Source organism: Penaeus monodon, chromosome 38 (genome assembly GCF_015228065.2).
Source record: "Penaeus monodon isolate SGIC_2016 chromosome 38, NSTDA_Pmon_1, whole genome shotgun sequence".
In the NCBI taxonomy this organism is placed as follows: Eukaryota; Metazoa; Arthropoda; class Malacostraca; order Decapoda; family Penaeidae; genus Penaeus; species Penaeus monodon.
Window position 1 is genome coordinate 29,963,637 of NC_051423.1, and position 15,000 is coordinate 29,978,636.

Sequence of the window (15,000 nt, forward strand, 5' to 3'; positions counted from 1 at the left end):
TGTGACCCCGCCCCTTTCCATTCCACACCAGCGCCATCGCCGCTGCCACCCGCGAGCACTGCCATTCGAAATCTGTCCCCAAATCCCCCTCCCACGCAGCCGTCCTCCTCACCTCTTGGCAAGCGCCGCGGATGACTCACTTGACCGTCCAGATTCCACCGGTAACTAAACGGTACTTTCAGTGTTTCTTACACGAGGCGCTTGGTCTTATCCGGGAAGAAACGCGGTCGGGGAGCGTAGGTCAGGTTAAGATAAAACGGGAATAACACAAAGGGAAGATCTGTGTAGACTGGCCGGTTGGAGTGAATGTGAGAGGCACCTGGACTGTGGTCACGCCGGTCAGGAGAGGTTGCTTGTTGAGCGAACCCCGGAATGGGCCCTCCGTGCAAGTGATAACTGGGTTGCGGAGCCATTATTAGTGAGGTCTTGGGAGAAAATTTGCCACTTTTTGATTAAGCAAGTGAGCTATATAGATTGGTGCTTTTTTGTGTTCCTTTTAAGCATTTTAACTTTTATTTCATTATTTGACTTCGTTCATTTCTTCGTGTGTTTTACTTGTGTTCGTTTCATGTGTTTGTCTTATTGATTTTAAGTTGTATTTTTCTGTTGTTTAGTTATTTTTGTTTCCTCGTTTATTATATTAATAAATAATCTAAATGCTTAATTTAGTTACAAATTTTCCATACTCCTTAAGACACTGTGATGAAAGGCATAAATTTTAAAAGGACTTGCAAAGGATGCAATAAGCCCAGTCAGAGATCAGATAACCCTATACAGTATACTGTGTAAACAATAAATCGTTTACCATCTGCGTTTAGGGAATAAATCCCTCACACACGTCACTCCGGCTAAATACACGCATGCCAGGATTTTTCACTCCATCTTCCCTCCACTCCATCATAGCCCCTCCCTCCTGCTTCCCCCTCACCCCCTGGTCCAGGCTCACCCATATATCATTTTCGTTTTTGTTCTTTTTTTTTTTTTTTTTTTTTTTTTTTTTTTTTTTTTTTTTTTTTTTTTTTTTGCTATAATAACGAGGATACTGAAACACATTATAGACCTTTTCAATATATTTGTGTGTGAGTTTACCAAAGTAAAATCATATTAATGGAATTAATAAAACTTGAAAGAACTCACATAAACATAAAGCCAGTCTCTTATCTTTATTTATTTTTTTAAATTTTTATCCTTATTTTTATTTTTTATATAAATATTTTTTACCAAGGCGAGGATGCGCTTGAGAGTTTGGTGATGACTGGCAACTATCAAAAACCTGTCAACCGTCAAATAATCATCATCAACCACCAAACAGCCTGTCATTAGTAATAACCGACCTGTCATGTGTATCTTCGCCTCTGATCTTAAATAAGAAAGAAAAAAAAAAGATCCACGAACTGCAATATATTCTTAACTTATATCGACAAATCTTAAAGACCGCAGTTCTTCCATTTTATCTTCATCTCCATCTGCAGGAAGGTGTGGTTCCTGAGGGAGAAAAGGATAAATATTTGGGTTATTTACTTACAGACTTAGTTACATGTAGATAAAAGTGTGTGTCTGTTAGATTGTTTTTCTTTTTTAAGTTGAGTTCTTGATTAACAGAATATATGACGTGTATGATTAAATTTCTTTAGGGTTCTGTCGAAAAAAATAATAATCTTAATAAAAGAAAGGTAGTAGTTCCATTATTGCAGTAAATTTTCCAGGTATATATTCATACGATAAACGAGAGAACTTTTGGCTTAAATTATATCACTAGTCCATCTTTACTAAGAACGTTCAACATATATACCATACTTCGAAATTCATGAAACAAACATACGTCAATATCACCTTTACGGACGATAGAAAAAAAATACTTTTTCAAATCATATCAGTACGAATATTCCTCAATTCCAACAAAACACCCTTTTAGCATGATAAATAAACGCGTTCTCACCTTCACAAGCACCATTATGTGCGATTTCAACATACATTTTCTGCCTGCATTTCGACCTTTCGAGGAGACAAGGGTTATTGTACGTCTTGCCGTCTGTCCCACACACGGGCTGGCATCTCCTGGTGCAGGCCAGGGGACAATCTCGCGTCCTCATGGCTGGAACGGACAGAGACGTGGAGTTGTTTCGCCGCCTGTACTGGCACAGGTGTTGTTTTGCTTGTTTTGTCTCTTTGCTTCAAGATGAATGTGATGTCTTTTCTCAGTTGGTTCGTCGATTTCGTTTTGATTATTTTGTATGATTCCTTCTCTTTTGATCAAGCAGATGATGTTTACCTACGTAAACACGCACGTGTGTGTGTGTGTGTTTGTTTGTTTGTTTGTGTGTGCATGCATATGCATATGTTTGTGTGTGTGTGTGTGTGTGTGTGTGTGTGTGTGTGTGTGTGTGTGTGTGTGTGTGTGTGTGTGTGTGTGTGTGTGTGTGTGTGTGTGCATACTGTATATCTATGTATGTATATATATGCATACACACACACACACACACGCACACACACACGAACACACACACACACACACACACACACACACACACACACACACACCACACACACACACACATATATATATATATATATATATATATATATATATATATATATATATATATATATATATACATATATCACACACACACACACACGCGCGCGCGCATATATATATATATATATATATATATATATATATATATATATATATATATATATATATATATTATATATATATATATATATATATATATATATATATATATATATATATATATATATATATATATACATATATTGTGTGTGTGAGTGTGTGCATGTGCAGCGTGTGCGTGTAGTGTGGCTGTAGTGTGTACACACACACACACCACTTGTGACTGGTGTGTGTGACGTGCTTGTCTGTGAAGACTGTACATAAACGCAAATACCCTTGTACCTAAATATCTACAATAAAACATAAGACTCACCCGTGGTAGCCACCAACAGCGCCAAACACACTGCGTGGAAAACAGTCTGCTTCATTTTTCAGTGCCTCGATCGTGTCCCTTTTAAAGGAAAAATGTAGGTATCTCTTTGAGTAGGTACAGTACAAGGAATATCTTCTGTGTTATGTTTTGGCAGAACAGAGGATAGATTAGTGCAGTTCCTACTCTCTCTCTCTCTCTCTCTCTCTCTCTCTCTCTCTCTCTCTCTCTCTCTCTCTCTCTCTCTCTCTCTCTCTCTTTCCTTTTTTCTCTCTCTTTCCTTCTCTTTCTCTCTTTCTCTTTCTTTGTCTTTCTCACTTTCTCTTTCTCTTTCTCTTTCTCTTTCTCTCTCTCTCTCTCTTTTTACATGTGTATACATAAACATGTAAATGCATGATAATAATATCAATAACAATAACAATAATAATGATAATAATTATAATAATAATAATAATATTATTATTATTATTATTATTATTATTATTATTATTATTATTATTGTTATTAATTATATTAAAAATAATAACAATGATAATGATAACAGTAACAATACTTACCTTACCATTGATAACATATATTGTTATCACTATCAACAATATCAATATATTGCTAACAGTTACAAAGATATTGATTATAAATCCAATATTGATACGATGAAAAATAAAAATAATATAGGAAATACAATGAAAACAGTAAATTCAATTCATATCACCGTCATTATCCTTAACAGCAAGTAATTACAGTGATGCACCTGAAAATTAGCTGTAACTATCTTACCTTTGGTTACACGGAAAGCTCGTGGGAAACTAAAGGCAAAGACCCCGAGACAGGTTTATAATGCATTCTGCAGTAGTTGCCGGTTTGTAAATACGAACCTTTTTTTTATGAATGCAGAGGTTTTAGACGTTAGGTGTGATAAAAGTTTGTGCCTTGTTTTGTATTTTGAGGAGGGTGTTTTGTGATTTTCTTGTTTTGTTTGAGAAAAAAAAATAAGGGTATGCATGGCGTAAATATGGCAATGTATTTTTGCCGAGTGAATTCTTTCCTACTGACGTAAACACCAATGCAGTATACTCCAAAAAGTTTAAAAATCCTCTTTACACACAATAGAAGTTCATTTGTCCAGTGGTTAGAGCACTGAACTCCGACCCTCATGATCCCGAGTTCATTTCACGGCAGTCGTACAATTGCCTGCACTCTGGCTACTCGCTCGAGCCCAATCTCACGGCGAGAAAACGACATATCGCCTTAGGAAGTAAAAAAACGCAGGTGTCGTAGGGAAAGTCACTGCTGTAGCACAAGCGTCCGCGCGCCGAGCCGTGGAAGTGAGGGGCATCCAGTCAAGCAAGGGTGGTAGTGCCAAACAACCTCTCAATTAATGAATTGAGAGAGGTCGATTTCCTGCTGTGGAATAAATGGCTGTTGAAAAAAAAAAAAAAAAAAAAAAATTATATATATATATATATATATATATATATATATATATATATATATATATATATAATATATATACATGTATATAAATGTTTACATATATATATGTATATATATATATTTATGTATATACAAATACATATACATGTATTTGTATACATACATACATACGTGTATATATATATATAATATATATATATATATATATATATATATATATATATATATATAATATATATGTGTGTGTGTGTGTGTGTGTGTGTGTGTGTGTGTGTGTGTGTGTGTGTGTGTGTGTGTGCATTTATATATGTAATATATATATATATATCATCTTCATCAAGGGGCTAACGCCGACGGGGGCGCATGGCTGCATCCACCCTTCGCTTCCAGCCACGAGGATCCCTCGAGGCGAGTCTCCAGGCAGGCCCACGTCCCATCTCTAATTCCTCGCGACAGGTCTCGTCGAGCTGCCGAAGCCATGATTTCCTGGGTCATCCCACAGGTCTCCTCCACCCAGGGTTATCTCGCAGAGAAACAACCTGATGGGCAGGGTCGTCCACAGGGAGACGAGCTATGTGGCTATATAGCCTGAGTTGAAGATCCTGGATTATGCAAGTAACAGGTCCCATGCCAGTCTCACTGTGTAACCGCCGGTTGGACACGTGGTCCTGCCAACTGTACCTAATGATCCGGCGAAGGGACTTGTTACAAAAGGCATCAAGACGAGACTCCAAGACACTGGATAGTGTCCAGGTTTCGCTTCCATAGGGCAAAACTGGCAGTATCAAGGCCTTGAAGACACGCAGCTTGGTCCTTCTGCATAGGTACCGACATCTCCAAATGCTCTTGTTGATCGAGTTCATGGTTCCTGTTGCCATACCAATCCGTCTACTGACTTCTTGGTCTGACAACCCAGAGATATGGACTACGCTACCAAGGTATGTAAAACTCTCTTTAACTTCAACGTCCTCACCGCAAGCATGGATCGACTGAACGGGTTCCCTTAACAGGCCCCCAAAGTCCTGAATCTTGGTCTTGGTCCAGGAGACCTCTAGGCCTAGGGGCTTCACCTCATTGCTAAATGCATCAAGAGCCGCCACCAGTGACTCCAAGGACTCAGATAGGATAGCAACATCGTCGGCAAAGTCAAGGTCTGAGACCTTGATATTGCCTAGTGTTGCTCCACACTGACTTTGGCTAGTAGCTCTGCCCATTATCCAGTCCATACATGTGTTGAAAAGTGTTGGTGCAAGGACACAGCCTTGCCTCACCCCTGAATTAACAGGGAAGAAGTTCAACAGACCCCCACCACACTTTACAGCACTTTCTGTACCAGTTTAAAGGTTTGCTATTAGGCCAATAATCTGTGACAGAAGAATGTGGGCGAGAACCTTGCCTGGTATGCTGAGTAGTGTAATGCCACGGTAGTTGCTACAATCCCAACGTTCCCCTTTCCCCTTCCAGAGAGGGATGGCCACGCCCTTCAGCAGGTCATGGGGAATGGTACCAAACTTCCAGATGGCAGTCAGGACTGTATGCAGGCCCTGAGCCATAGGTTCACCCCCAGCCTTTAGCAGTTCAGCAGGGATATCACATATGCCTGCAGCTTTCCCACTCTTCAGCTTTGATATTGCCATCCAAACCTCTGTTAGGGTAGGAGGTTCCTCGCTGATGGGTGGGTCCGGCACAGGCACTGAGACATCACTTACATCCAAACTAACTGTTGGAGGGTCTACCTGGTACAACTGCTCAAAATACTCAGCCCAGTGTTCACAAACCCCAACATGATCTGAGATGATCCATCCATCCGCTGATCAGACTGCATTCATCTGTAAGGAGGGCTTAGAGTTCAGTTTTCTCAGGGCTTGGTAGGCAGGGCAAAGGTCATTTACCAAGAAATGGCCTTCAACCTCCTCAGCAAGATTCCTGATGAACTGTTCCTTGTCCCTTCTCAGCAGTGTCCAAGCCCTATGCACCATGGAACGACGCAAGACTTGATTCCCATTCAGCCGAGCCTTGCGACACACTTCAGTTGCCTCTAATGTCTCCAGGGAGATAGAATTCTGCCTTGCCCTCGGGCGTACGCCAATGGACTCCTGAGCTGCTTCGAGTGTTACACGCTTGAAGAGTCAGAGACTGCCATGGTGAACCCACGGGCACACTCCTCCTCCCTTAGTCTGTCCAGGTAAAACACCTTAAGGTGGCCACTGGAGGGATGGGGAGTTTTGAAGTGGACCCACAAGGTAGCCACAACCAGCCTATGGTCGGTGCCACAGAACTCGGCACTCCGGTAAACCCTGCAGTTCTGGAGGATCCTCCATCGCATGCTAACAAGAATGTGGTCAATCTCCTTGGCCACTGTACCTGTATCGCTGTACCATGTCCAGCGATGTGGGTTGGAGCGCTGGTACCAAGAGCCAGAGATCCTCATTTTCTGGGACCTAGCAAAGTCCAGGAGAAGGAGGCTATTCTCGCTGCTGGGATCAGCTCCCAAGCCATGGGGGCTGATAGACATCTCGTAGCCAGCTCGGTCACAGCCGGATACCACATTGAAGTCGCCAAGAACAATGTGAATATCTCGCCAGGGGCAATTGTCTGTCACAGATGCGAGAATTTTACAGACATTGGTAGGGGCGTATACAGCAAGGACTGGATGTTCCAAGCACCTGCCCGGAAAGCACGCCTGCGGTTAAGCCTCAGGTGATCACTCCAGGTGCACGCCACCTCTGCCGCCCCCGCAGACGCTGCCCCAAATAAAGGGGGTTGGCAGGCTGTGTGACCGTGGAGTTCCCGAGGGCTTTGCCCCACAAGCTACATGGTGGGTTGGCACCTGCCGGGGCGCAGATGGGACGAATAACTCCCGTTCCAATCCTGCACCCCGACATTTGCCCTCCCAGCAGGACCCACAGCCCGCCTTACTTGCTGGGTGGGAGGGACAACACCCTTCCCCCAGCATATCCATTTATTCTAGGTGTTGCCAGTGGGTCTTTCTGGGGGGAGGAGCACTGGCAAGGCCCACCTCCCCTGAGCCACCCTGAGTTGGTATGGAGCCAGGGCGTGTCCACACGCCGGTGGGCCACAGCTCCGTACCTCTGGGGCCTCCTGCTGCTCCAAGATCCCCCACAGTTTAGCCTGGGACTGCAAGGTGCCCAGTTACCCATGGGTGGCCAGAGATCCAGAGATCCTCATTTTCTGGGACCTAGCAAAGTCCCGGAGAAGGAGGCTATTCTCGATGCTGGGATCAGCTCCCAAGCCATGGGGGCTGACAGACATCTCATAGCCAGCTCGGTCACAGCCGGATACCGCATTGAAGTCGCCAAGAACAATGCGAATATCTCGCCGGTGGCAATTGTCTGCCACAGATGCGAGTTTGGCGTAGAACGCCTCTTTCATATCAATTTTACAGACATCTGTAGGGGCGTATACAGCAAGGACTGGATGTTCCAAGCGCCTGCCCGGAAAGCATGCCTGAGGTTAAGCCTCAGGTGGTCACTCCAGGTGCACGCCACCTCTGCCGCCCCTGCAGACGCTGCCCCAAACAAAGGGGGTTGGCAGGCTGTGGGAGCGCCCATCTGCCTGTGGGGTTCCCGAGGGCTTTGCCCCACAAGCTTCATGGTGGGTTGGCGCCTGCCGGGGCGCAGGCGGGACGAATTACTCTCGTTCCAATCCTGCACCCCGACATTTGCCCTTCCAGCAGGGCCCACAGCTCGCCTTACTTGCTGGGTGGGAGGGACAATGTGTGTGTGTGTGTGTATGTGTATGTATATGTATACATATATATCCACAAGTATGTATATATATGCATATATGTACATATATTTATACATATAAATATATATTTATATGTCGAAATGTTTCGTTCGTTCGTGCTCGGACATGAAGGCACCGCTTATTAATCTTTTTTTATGGGAAGTCTTGTTTCTTTTCTACATTTTGTATTTTGTGTATTGCATTTCTTTATTCTTATTTAAAAAAAATAATAATAATAAATCAAATCTGTTGTCTTGGAAATAATAATAATACTAATGACAATGTTAATGACGATGATCATGACGATGATGATCATTTATGATGATGCTGATAATGATAATGGTGATGATACTCATAATAATAATAGTAGAAGTAGTAGTAGTAATGATGATGATGATGATGATGATGATGATGATGATGATGATGATGATGATGATGATGATGATGATGATGATGATGATGATAATAATAATAATGATAATGATAATAATAATAATAATAACGACAATACTGATAAAAATAATAGTAATAACAATATTAATAATAATAACAATAATAATAATAATCATCATCATAATAATAATAATAATAATAATAATATTAATAATAGTAATAATAATGATAATGATAATAATAATAATAATGATAATAATAATAATAATAATAATGATAATAATAATAAAAATAGGTAAAAAAGTTAAAATAAAAAATAATAATCATCAGGAAAATTAAAATAATGAATTACAGTGACATTAAATAAATCAGTGACATGAAAGTGATAATAAAAGTTCATACTGCAAAATACAGACAAGTAACCTGCACTAAATCACTTGTTTTGAATTATATACTAACCTACTCACCCCCACTTACTTTCACAACAACCGAATTATAACCATTATCGGGTAAATATCTGGAAATAAAGTTCAGTAGTCTGTTTTCACGTTCATATATGCTTAGCGGTTTCTTGAACAGCATACAGTTTGTGAACATTGAACGTCTAAAGTTGTTGTTGTTTTTTCTTCTTTTTCTTTTCTTTTTTTTTTTTTTTTTTTTTTTTTACATACACGTGTATCTTTCAAACATTGGTCAGTTGCGTGATTGGTCTAGTCTGCCTTCTGTGGGCGGGTCTAATCAATCCCCAAGCACGTAAGGCCCCGCCCACTTTTCTCCAAACGCGGGTGATTCAACGCGCATCGCCGACAGTCTAACCTCGATAAGATAACAGGAACGTGGCGTTGAAATCTCCAGATATAACAGGAAGCTTTCTTTACCGTGAATTGTTTGTATTTACATGGATAATTGGATATTTGTTCAGTTCTTTGTCTAATCACGGCTAATTTCTAATATTCTATTTAATCGTATTCGCGGTAGTTATAATCACTTCATAATCATCTTAAATTATAATAAATTATAAATTATAATAATTTGATATCTATTCCTTTTAGAGATATCATTAATTTTACCTATCATGATTAATTATCATCATTCAATAAATCACATTCATCAAATCATAATTCTTAATCTAATCGTAATAAGTCAACTAGTTATATTTTTTTTACATACTGATCTGATGTGTGTTTAGGTATATATATGATCCTCCATGCGTGTGTGTGTTTAGGGCACCAGGTTAACCGGCTGCTAAGCAAGCGACATTTTTGCTTGTAGGCCGCAACGCACCTAAGGATGGCTAATACCGCACGGAACTCTCCTGTCATGCTGTCATATATCACTGAGGATCATATCATGCATATGTGATCATGTACGTGGGGATTTACTCACAACATAATGAACAATTCTGTCATAAAAGTTTTAGCGATTTTTGAACAGTAGTGTTTATTTCAAAATCATGACCAATATTTTACTATTATCATTACAATTGCTCTAACTGGTACTGTGCTGCTGTTACAAATACTATCACTTAATTAGAGTTACTATTTCTACTACCATTGATACTACTACAACTATGCTATTGTTACTTTATCATAATTACGAGTGCTGTTACTAAAACTAATTTTACTACTACAATGGTGGTGGTGGTGAAGATGATGATGATGATGGTAATGGTGGTGGTGGTGGTGGTGGTGGTGGTGGTGGTGGTGGTGGTGGTGGTGGTGGTGGTGGTGGTGGTGGTGGTGGTGGTGGTGGTGGTGGTGGTGGTGTGGTGGTGGTGGTGTGGTGGTGGTGGTGGTGGTGGTGTGGTGGTGGTGGTGGTGGTGGTGGTGGTGGTGGTGGTGGTGGTGGTGGTGGTGGTGGTGGTGGTGTCGATGATGCTGAAGATGATGGTAATGGTGATGATAAATAACAAAAATGTACAGGATGAACATATAATCTCTTCCAACGAAGGATACAAAGAAAACGTAAAACAAAAGCTGGGGTGACTTTGAAATATTTATTGTAATTTTTTTATGCGTTGTTAACACCACCAAGGTCACCTTAGCCGTTATATGACTAAGGTCTTCTCAGGTTGCGTATGTTGCAAGGATAGTTTAGCGTTGCAGTGCAGCCGATATCTTACAGGTAATAGAGGATTTCACAGTTGTTGGTGAACGAATCTGTAAAAGCTGAGTTTTTATTTGGAAGATTTTGACATATGGAAATTAACTACAAAATCAAATCAACTGAAATGTATATAATTAGATTAATCAGGTGATCTTGTTGTTAGATTTTTATTGTTTTATAATAATTCATTTAAAAGTGATTATATGAATATACTTAATAAAGGATTTTATAATTAATGTGAAGAGGAAGACGAAAATAGAACCATACATATACAAAATAATAATAATAGTAATAATAATAATAATAATAATAATAATAATAATAATAATAATAATAATAATAATAAACTCATCAATAAAACGAACGTGGCAATATTATCTGAGCTTTAAAATATGAACGACTACAAACCGAAACTAAAATAACAACCACGCAGGTAATCTTTTCAACATGCAATAACCACGCAACATACCTTAACATCGACCGGGACGTATAGCATGGAGTCCTGGCTTGGAACATATGCTTTCGCTTCTCAAAAGACATATGTTGTTGTAGGTCTTGAAGTCTGAGCCACACACGGGTTTAAGCTCACGTGTACACGGGATGCCACATCTGCGATTGCCTTTGCGAGGAGGAAATAGTGCTGGGATGCAGTAATTGGTAAGTTATGTAGAAGTCTTGGGAATATATGGCACTTAGCTTTGTGGAATGTGATTGGCATTGTGTGAGTGTAATTTAGAGATGTTTTCTTTGTAAATGGATGTAATGTGTATGTACTTTTTTATACGTTGCATGTAGATAGACACATGGACTGTATTTTATAATACATATATCATAGCTTCCTGTAAAGAAACATACATTATAAAAAATAACATTAATATACCTCTTATACCATTGGTATTGGGGCTTCTATTAGATAGGTTAGCTTGTATACCATTTTACAAAATTTCACTAATAAATCTCGTGAAATTACTTATTTTCTTATATATTCTTTCGTGAAATACACAGCGCGTAAAATGTTTGACGGCGCGTCATTTAGCATTAATTCCAAGACTATGTTACAGAGAACACAGTCCTTCGGTAAATCTCAAAATCGTTTATTCCTTAATTTCAACACTTTCATATACTAACGCTGCAAGTCATTCACCTGTTAATGCGGTTATTTATAAATATTGGTAGTAGGAAAGGGGATGAGGGTCACAAATCACTCCAAAATATTTGTAAACATGAAAACAGTGATAGATACTCCAAATCAAATACAGCTACTTTAAGATAATTATACCCACTTCAATACTGCCATATATACTCCTAAACAGCCAGAATAGCCACTTCAAAACGGACACAGATACACCAAATCAGCCACTTTGAAACAGCCATATAGAATCCTAAATGTCCACTTCAAAGTACCCATATATATACCCCAAAATAGCCTCTTCGAAAATACCATACACACTCCAAAAGATCCAAATATATTCTAAAACAGAGGCTCCAAAACACCCATATATACTTACACTCGCTGACGTTGCAAGTTACAGCGAGCAACATCAAAAGGAGAGCAAGCTGTGTGTTCCTCGCGTGTCCTGACATCGCACCTCCTTTAGAGACGTGGCTGGAGAAAACAATGAAATAAAGTAGATCAGAAAAATATAAACACCAAGACTAATATGCAATTTTAGAAGTATTACATGAGGAATTAATACGAGCAAAAAAAAATACTATCACTAATGATAAGTAAATAAAGACCTGAAAGCTAAAAATACACTGAATATTCTTCCAGTTACTATCAAAACCAGCACAGGTGTGGACGCTGCTGAGATTCCTCGAGTGTTTTTATATTTTTTCTCCCTGTGGGTTGCCAAACAGTGAATTAAAGGTCTTATCCTATCCTATATATTCCCAATTCATGAAACCTACTATGGAAACTTATCATGTCTCGAAAATTAAACACTATCCCAAATTAAGAATAAAATAATACCCTGCTTCCTTTTTATTCATCTGATACGTATACATTAAGCAAAGAAAACTTTTAACATCGCTTGTAAGCGTCCTGTGCGTTGAAGGACATCAGGCTAAACACAAACATAAACTTTATACCTCGCGAATTTAACCTTTTTTATCTTTCTTTCTTTCTTTATGCGAGATATTTTGTTTAATCACAAACGGAAAAGCATGTTTCTCCGGCGTCAAATAAAAAAGAAAAATGAAAAAGAAAAAAGAAAGTTAAAAGCACGCCCTAAGATGGCTTGTAATAACATGCTGAACGTGAGATGTCATAAATCACACGCCAATATACACACTATATAAGGTATCAGCGATTTGAAGGCATTGTATTGTACTGCCCATACAGTTGTCATTGATATTATTGATGTAACACAGTATGTATATGTATATATAAATGTATGTATGTATGCATATATACATATATATATATATATATATATATATATATATATATATATATATATATATATATATATATATATAAATATATGTATATATATATATATACATATATATATATTTATATATATATATATTATATATATATTATGTATATATAAATATATATATATATATATATATATATATATGTGTGTGTGTGTGTGTGTGTGTGTGTGTGTGTGTGTGTGTGTGTGTGTGTGTGTGTGTGTGTGTGTGTTATATATATATATATATATATATATATATATATATATATATATATATATATATATATATATATATATGCGATAGCTATATATAGCTTTCCCGTCACTAGGGGTCTGCTTGAGAATCGCTTCCGTTTCCGTTCCTCTGCTAGTTAGGCTTTGCTCCCGCATGTCAATGACAAGTCTCATTGACGCATGACTGCATGACTGCTCTTTCTTTCTTTCTTTCTCTCTCTCTCTCTTCTCTCTCTCTCTCCTCCTCTCTCTCTCTCTCCTTCTCCTCTCTCTTCCTCTCTCTCTCCTCGTCTCTCCTCTCTCTCTCTCTCTCTCTCTCTCTCTCTCTCTCTCTCTCTCCTCCTCTCTCTCTCTCGCTCTCTCTGCTCTCTCTCCTCTCTCCTTCTCCTCTCTCTCCTCTCTCTCTCTCTCTCTCTCTCTCTCTCTCTCTCTCTCTCCTCTCTCTCTCTCTCTTCTCTCTCTCTCTCTCTCTCTCTTCCTCAGAGTGCGTCAAGTTCAACAAGTTTGATCATGACTAAGCCATTTTCTGTCCGTTCATTGGTCGCCGTAGGCAGCCAATCAGCGGCTTTCGTTATAGAAATTACACTACCGCGCGGCGAAGGGATTCCCACTCACGCAACGCAAAAAATAATGACGGAAGAGAGCAGCAGGCGTTACCTTGCAATTTTGGGAGGATGAAAAGTACATTTTTTCTACCGGTGAAAATCAAAGTTTTTCTGTCCTTCTAGCCACATACGCGTTCGCACACACACACACACACACACACACACACACACACACACATATATACACTCGTATATGGGTGGTCTCCCACGTTGGGCCTGGCGTGAGCCATTAATAAGGATATTGTTTAAACTTACACTAAATAACCAAGTAAATATATATATATATATATATATATATATATATATATATATATATATATATATGTATATATATATATATATATATATATATATATATATATATATATATATATATATATATATATATATATATATATATAAGTCGTGTGAGTGTGGGGTCTTAAGCTACTACAGTCAACGCGAAATTCATTACCGTTTCCCGTTTTTCCTGGAGTCAAGACTCATTAGTTTGAATGTCCCGCGATGGTCAAGCGAGAGTCCCAACTGCTATGAAAATAACAAATAACACTCAAAAACATCAACCATTAAAACAACGTGAGAGGAGGTGACTTTCAACAAAATCAGAGCAGTTTGGAAAAACTTATAGGCATGTTGTGCAAACGATTTTCCAAGCTTGAGTTCCAAGGACAGTGGATAATGGAAGAGATAACTGCTTTTGAAAATAACAATGCTTTCCCGGCGGATACAGAATAAAGAAAAAAAAACAACACTTGTGAAACAGAATATAATAAAAATGAAACGAAATAAAAAAAAAGAAAAGTGGAATGGTGCTTTTGAAATTAATGTTTTTTCCGGTGGATATAAAAATAAATAAATAAATAAATAATAAAAAAAAAATTGTGAAATACATTAGAATAAAAATACATAAATATAAAGAATAGTGGAATTATCAAAAGCACCATTCCATTTTTTTACAGAAAACGGGTAAGAGTCGTTGTCTTAGAGATGAAAGGATAAATCTAAAATTATAATTTCCGTTTTCTTCATACCAAGATGGGAGATATGTATAAAAATAGGTTAGAATTAATTATTATTATTATATAAGAACGTGATATGAATCAA

At 38.6% G+C, this 15,000-nt stretch overlaps 1 protein-coding gene and 1 long non-coding RNA gene across 2 annotated transcripts; both read right to left on the reverse strand.

Moving 5' to 3' along the window:
• Positions 1 to 1,180: 1,180 nt before the first annotated feature.
• On the reverse strand, positions 1,181 to 3,768 carry LOC119596531 (PI-actitoxin-Avd5a-like). Its single transcript, XM_037945813.1, has 4 exons — positions 3,726 to 3,768; positions 2,952 to 3,029; positions 1,940 to 2,095; positions 1,181 to 1,485 (listed from the first exon to the last, which is right to left on the reverse strand). The coding sequence occupies exons 2-4, from the start codon at positions 3,004 to 3,006 to the stop codon at positions 1,457 to 1,459; spliced, it is 240 nt and encodes a 79-aa protein (XP_037801741.1). The 5' UTR covers positions 3,007 to 3,029; positions 3,726 to 3,768; the 3' UTR covers positions 1,181 to 1,456.
• A 6,734-nt stretch (positions 3,769 to 10,502) lies between these two features.
• On the reverse strand, positions 10,503 to 12,445 carry LOC119596915. The gene is made up of 4 exons (XR_005230789.1): positions 12,372 to 12,445; positions 12,140 to 12,237; positions 11,101 to 11,250; positions 10,503 to 10,684 (listed from the first exon to the last, which is right to left on the reverse strand). It is a non-coding gene; the product is annotated as an uncharacterized LOC119596915 (long non-coding RNA).
• Between the last annotated feature and the right edge of the window lie 2,555 nt (positions 12,446 to 15,000).